The sequence below is a fragment of the Coturnix japonica genome, unplaced genomic scaffold (genome assembly GCF_001577835.2).
Source record: "Coturnix japonica isolate 7356 unplaced genomic scaffold, Coturnix japonica 2.1 chrUnrandom475, whole genome shotgun sequence".
In the NCBI taxonomy this organism is placed as follows: domain Eukaryota; kingdom Metazoa; phylum Chordata; class Aves; order Galliformes; family Phasianidae; genus Coturnix; species Coturnix japonica.
The window spans coordinates 98826-105064 of record NW_015439877.1 but is presented as its reverse complement, the minus strand read 5'-3'; the positions used below and the strand labels follow the sequence as shown (position 1 = coordinate 105064).

Sequence of the window (6239 nt, the reverse complement as noted above, 5' to 3'; positions counted from 1 at the left end):
GGCCATCATTGCCCAACCTTTACCCCAACATCCCCCACTTTCTGGGTCATCATTGCCCTGAACATCCCCCACTTTATGGGCCATCATTGCCCAACTTTTACCCCAATATCTCCCAGTTTCTGGGCCATCATTGCCCAACCTTTGCCTTGAGATCTCCCAGTTTCTGGGCCATCATCACCCCAACCTTTACCCCAACATCTCCCACTTTCTGGGCCATCATTGCTCTGAACATCTCCCACTTTCTGGGCCATCATTGCCCATCCTTTGCCTTGAGATCTCCCACTTTCCGGGCCATCATTGCCCAACCTTTACCCCAACATCTCCCAGTTTCTGGGCCATCATCACCCCAACCTTTACCCCAACATCTCCCAGTTTCTGGGCCATCATTGCCCATCCTTTGCCTTGAGATCCCCCACTTTATGGGCCATCATTGCCCCAACCTTTGCCTTGAGATCTCCCACTTTCTGGGCCATCATTGCCCAACCTTTACCCCAGCATCTCCCACTTTCTGGGCCATCATTGCCCTGAACATCTCCCACTTTCTGGGCCATCATTGCCCTGAACATCTCCCACTTTCTGGGCCATAATCACCCCAACCTTTACCCCAACATCTCCCATTTTATGGGCCATCATTGCCCTGAACATCCTCCACTTTCTCGACCATCATTTCCCAACCTTTACCCCAACATCTCCCACTTTCTGGGCCATCATTGCCCTGAACATCTCCCACTTTCTGGGCCATAATCACCCCAACCTTTACCCCAATATCTCCCACTTTCTGGGCCATCATTGCCCTGAACATCCCCCTATTGCTGGGCCATCATTGCCCAACCTTTACCCCAACATCTCCCAGTTTCTGGGCCATCATTGCCCAGCCTTTACCCCAACATCTCCCACTTTCTCGGCCATCATTGCCCTGAACATCTCCCACTTTCTGGGCCATCATTGCCCAACCTTTGCACCAAATATCTCCCACTTTCTGGGCCATCATTGCCCTGAACATCCCCCCATTGCTGGGCCATCATTGCCCAACCTTTGCACCAACATCTCCCATTTTATGGGCCATCATTGCCCTGAACATCTCCCAGTTTCTGGCCCATCATTGCCCAACCTTTGCCTTGAGATCTCCCACTTTCTGGGCCATCATCACCCACCTTTACCCCAACATCCCCCATCCAATTCTAAACCACCTCCCATCCCCTCCACCATCCCTCCCCCATCGCCCCCTCAATCCCCCCCACTCCCCCTTCCCACCCCCCATCCATTCCTCACCCCCTTCCCACCCCTCCATCCCCCCCATCACTTGCTTCGAGCCAGCTCGTATTGCAGCTCCCTCTCCTCCTCTCGGATCCCTTTGATGTAGAGGCAGCAATCGAGGAAGGCCTCGACGCAGGAGCTCCCATCCATGATGTACGTGGCCCTTTTCTCACAGCTGTAGCCCATCAGGTTGTCCTTCATCCCGTCCTCGCAGCACTTACGTTGGTTCTTGTCGCTGTATTCGGACACTAGAAACACCGAAACAGCCCCAAAATGGCATCTGATATCATTGATATCATTGATATCAAGGCACCGGGCATGGAAGATGCTCTGGGGTCCATCAGGTCAAAGCAGCAGCTTAAGGGACCATACACCACGGTCCCCATTGCCCCCTATTGGACCCCATTGCCCCCTATTGGTCTCCATTGCTCCCTATAGGTCCCCATTGAAATGTATTGGCCCCCATTGCCCCCTATAGATCCCCATTGCCCCCTATTCGTCCCCATTGAAACATATTGGCCCCCATTGCCACCTATTGGTCCCCATTGAAACATATTGGCCCCCATTGAAACATATTGGCCCCCATTGCCACCTATAGGTCCCCATTGACACCTATGGGTCCCCATTGAAGCATATTGGCCCCCATTGAAAGGTATTGGCCCCCATTGCCACCTATAGGTCCCCATTGAATTGTATTGGCCCCCATTGAAATGTATTGGACCCCATTGCCCCCTATTGATCCCCATTGAAATGTATTGGCCCCCATTGCCCCCTATTGGTCCCCACTGAAACGTATTGGCCCCCATTGAAATGTATTGGCCCCCATTGCCCCCCTATAGATCCCCATTGCCCCTTATTGGTCCCCATTGAAACGTATTGGCCCCCATTGCCACCTATTGGTCCCCATTGAAACATATTGGCCCCCATTGAAACATATTGGCCCCCATTGCCACCTATTGGCCCCCATTGAAACGTATTAGCCCCCATTGCCCCCTATAGGCCCCCATTGCCCCCTATTGGCCCCCATTGCTCCCTATGGGTCCCCATTGAAACGTATTGGCCCCCATTGAAATGTATTGGCCCCCATTGCCCCCTATAGATCCCCATTGCCCCCTATTGGTCCCCATTGAAACATATTGGCCCCCATTGCCACCTATTGATCCCCATTGCCCCATATAGGTCCCCATTGCCCCCTNTGGTCCCCATTGAAACATATTGGCCCCCATTGCCACCTATTGATCCCCATTGCCCCATATAGGTCCCCATTGCCCCCTATTGGTCCCCATTGAAAAGTATTGGCCCCCATTGCCCCCTATAGGTCCCCATTGAATTGTATTGGCCCCCATTGAAACGTATTGGCCCCCATTGAAATGTATTGGCCCCCATTGCCCCCATATTGGTCCCCATTGAAACGTATTGATCCCCATTGTCACCTATAGGTCCCCATTGACACCTATGGGTCCCCATTGCCCCCTATGGGTCCCCATTGAAACGTACTGGTCCCCATTGTCACCTATTGTCCCCATTGCCCCCTATTGTCCCCATTGCCACCTATTGTCTCCTATTGTCCCTATTGTCCCCATTGACCCTATTGTCCCCATTGCCACCTATTGTCCCCATTGCCACCTATTGATCCTCATTGTCCCCTATTGTCCCCATTGTCCCCTATTGTCCCCATTGCCCCCTATTGTCCCCACTGTCCCCTATTGTCCCCATTGAAACCTATTGTCCCCATTGCCCCCTACTGTCCCCATTGCCCCCTATTGTCCCCATTGTCCCCATTGTTCCCTATTGTCCCCATTGTCCCCATTGTCCCCACTGTCCCCATTGTCCCCATTGACCCTACTGTCCCCATTGTCACCTATTGTCCCTATTGTCCCCATTGTCCCCATTGCCACCTATTGTCCCCATTGTCCCCATTGACCCTATTGTCCCCCATTGTCCCCATTGTCCCCCATTGTCCCCATTGTCCCCATTGTCCCTATTGTCCCCATTGTCACCTATTGTCCCCTTTGCCCCCTATTGTCCCCATTGTCCCCATTGTCCCCATTGTCCCCCATTGTCCCCATTGTCCCCATTGTCCCCTATTGTCCCCATTGTCCCCATTGTCCCCCATTGTCCCCATTGTCACCTATTGTCCCCATTGTCCCCATTGCCCCTTATTGTCCCCATTGTCCCTATTGTCCCCATTGTCCCCACTGTCCCCATTGTCCACACTGTCCCCATTGACCCTACTGTCCCCATTGTCACCTATTGTCCCTATTGTCCCCATTGTCCCCATTGCCACCTATTGTCCCCATTGTCCCCATTGTCCCTATTGTCCCCACTGTCACCTATTGTCCCCATTGTCCCTATTGTCCCTATTGTCCCCATTGTCCCCATTGTCCCCATTGTCCCCATTGTCACCTATTGTCCCCTTTGCCCCCTATTGTCCCCATTGTCCCCATTGTCCCCCATTGTCCCCATTGTCCCTATTGTCCCCATTGTCCCCATTGTCCCCCATTGTCCGCATTGTCCCCTATTGTCCCCATTGTCCCCATTGTCCCTATTGTCCCTATTGTCCCCATTGTCCCCATTGTCCCTATTGTCCCCATTGTCCCCATTGTCCCCTATTGTCCCCATTGTCCCCATTGCCCCCCATTGTCCCCATTGCCCCCTATTGTCCCCATTGTCCCCATTGCCCCCTATTGTCCCTATTGTCCCCATTGTCCCCATTGTCTCCCATTGTCCCTATTGTCCCCATTGTCCCCATTGTCCCCATTGCCCCCTATTGTCCCTATTGTCCCCATTGTCCCCATTGTCCCCATTGTCCCCTATTGTCCCCATTGTCCCCATTGTCACCTATTGTCCCTATTGTCCCCATTGTCCCCATTGTCCCTATTGTCCCCATTGTCCCCATTGTCCCCATTGTCCCCTATTGTCCCCATTGTCCCCATTGTCCCCATTGTCCCCATTGTCACCTATTGTCCCTATTGTCCCCATTGTCCCCCATTGTCCCCATTGTCCCCTATTGTCCCCATTGTCCCCATTGTCCCCTATTGTCCCTATTGTCCCCATTGCCCCCTATTGTCCCCATTGTCCCCATTGTCCCCATTGTCCCCATTGTCACCTATTGTCCCTATTGTCCCCATTGCCCCCTATTGTCCCCATTGTCCCCATTGTCCCCATTGTCCCCATTGTCACCTATTGTCCCCTTTGCCCCCTATTGTCCCCATTGTCCCCTATTGTCCCTATTGTCCCCATTGTCCCCATTGTCCCCATTGACCCTATTGTCCCCATTGTCCCCATTTTCCCCTATTGTCCCCATTTTCCCCTATTGTCCCTATTGTCCCCATTGTCCACATTGCCCTCTATTGTCCCCATTGTCCCCATTGTCCCTATTGTCCCCATTGCCCCCTATTGTCCTCATTGTCCCCTATTGTCCCTATTGTCCCTATTGTCCCCATTGTCCCCATTGTCCCCATTGTCCCCTATTGTCCCTATTGTCCCCATTGTCCCTATTGTCCCCATTGTCCCCATTGTCCCCATTGTCCCTATTGTCCCCATTGTCCCCATTGTCCCCATTGTCCCCATTGCCCCGTATTGTCCCCATTGTCCCCATTGTCCCTATTGTCCCCATTGCCCCGTATTGTCCCCATTGTCCCCATTGTTCCCCATTGTCCCCTACTGTCCCCATTGTCCCCATTGTTCCCCATTGCCCCCTATTGTCCCCATTGTCCCCATTGTTCCCCATTGTCCCTATTGTCCCTATTGTCCCCATTGTCCCCATTGTCCCTATTGTCCCCATTGTCCCCATTGTCCCCATTGTCACCTATTGTCCCCTATTGTCCCTATTGTCCCCATTGTCCCTATTGTCCCCATTGCCCCCTATTGTCCCTATTGTCCCTATTGTCCCCATTGTCCCCATTGCCCCCTATTGTCCCCATTGTCCCCATTGTTCCCTATTGTCCCTATTGTCCCCATTGTCCCCATTGACCCTATTGTCCCTATTGTCCCCATTGTCCCTATTGTCCCTATTGTCCCTATTGTCCCCATTGTCCCCATTGTCCCTATTGTCCCCATTGTCCCCATTGCCCCCTATTGTCCCCATTGTCCCCCATTGTCCCTATTGTCCCCATTGTCCCTATTGTCCCCATTGTCCCCATTGTCCCCTATTGTCCCCATTGCCCCCTATTGTCCCTATTGTCCCTATTGTCCCCATTGTCCCCATTGCCCCCTATTGTCCCCATTGTTCCCTATTGTCCCCATTGTCCCCATTGTCCCCTATTGTTCCCATTGTCCCCATTGTCCCCATTGTCCCCATTGCCCCCTATTGTCCCTATTGTCCCCATTGTCCCCATTTCCCCCTATTGTCCCTATTGTCCCCATTGTCCCCATTGTCCCCATTGTCCCCATTGTCACCTACTTTTGGTCCCCTTGTGCTTGATGAGCTTCACGGAGCGACGTCGTCGTTCAGCAGCTTTGGGACAATGGAGATCTGGGGACAAAGGGGACGTGGGTCAGGATATGGGGCACATCCCGCACCCCATAGAGCCACATCCCACGCCCCATAGTGTCACATCCAGCCCCATAGGGCCCCATCCAGCCCCATAGGGCCACATCCAGCCCCATGGAGTCACAACCATCCTCATAGGGCTGCATTCATCCCCATAGGGCCACATCCAGCCCCATAGGGCCACATCCCACACCCCATAGGGTCACATCCACCCCCATGGGGCCACATCCCACACCCCATAGGGCCACATCCAGCCCTATGGGGTCACATCCCACACCCCATAGGGCCACATCCAGCCCCATAGTGTCACATCCCACACCCCATAGGGCCACATCCATCCCTATGGGGTCACATCCCACACCCCATAGGGCCACATCCAGCCCCATAGTGTCACATCCCACACCCCATAGGGCCACATCCAGCCCCATAGGGCCACATCCAGCCCCATAGGGCCACATCCCACACCCCATAGGGCCACATCCAGCCC

General features: G+C 53.6%; 1 protein-coding gene across 1 annotated transcript in view; it reads right to left on the bottom strand.

The window, feature by feature from the left end:
• C3 (complement C3) overlaps positions 1–6239 on the bottom strand; it is a gene marked incomplete at its 3' end in the record, with an annotated part of 75095 nt that overhangs the window by 37902 nt on the left and 30954 nt on the right. The window contains exons 9-10 of the mRNA XM_032441658.1: positions 5663–5734; positions 1302–1505 (exon numbers count right to left, since the gene is read on the bottom strand). Of these exons, the coding sequence (XP_032297549.1) occupies positions 1302–1505; positions 5663–5734 (276 nt within the window). The remainder of the gene's footprint in view (positions 1–1301; positions 1506–5662; positions 5735–6239) is intronic.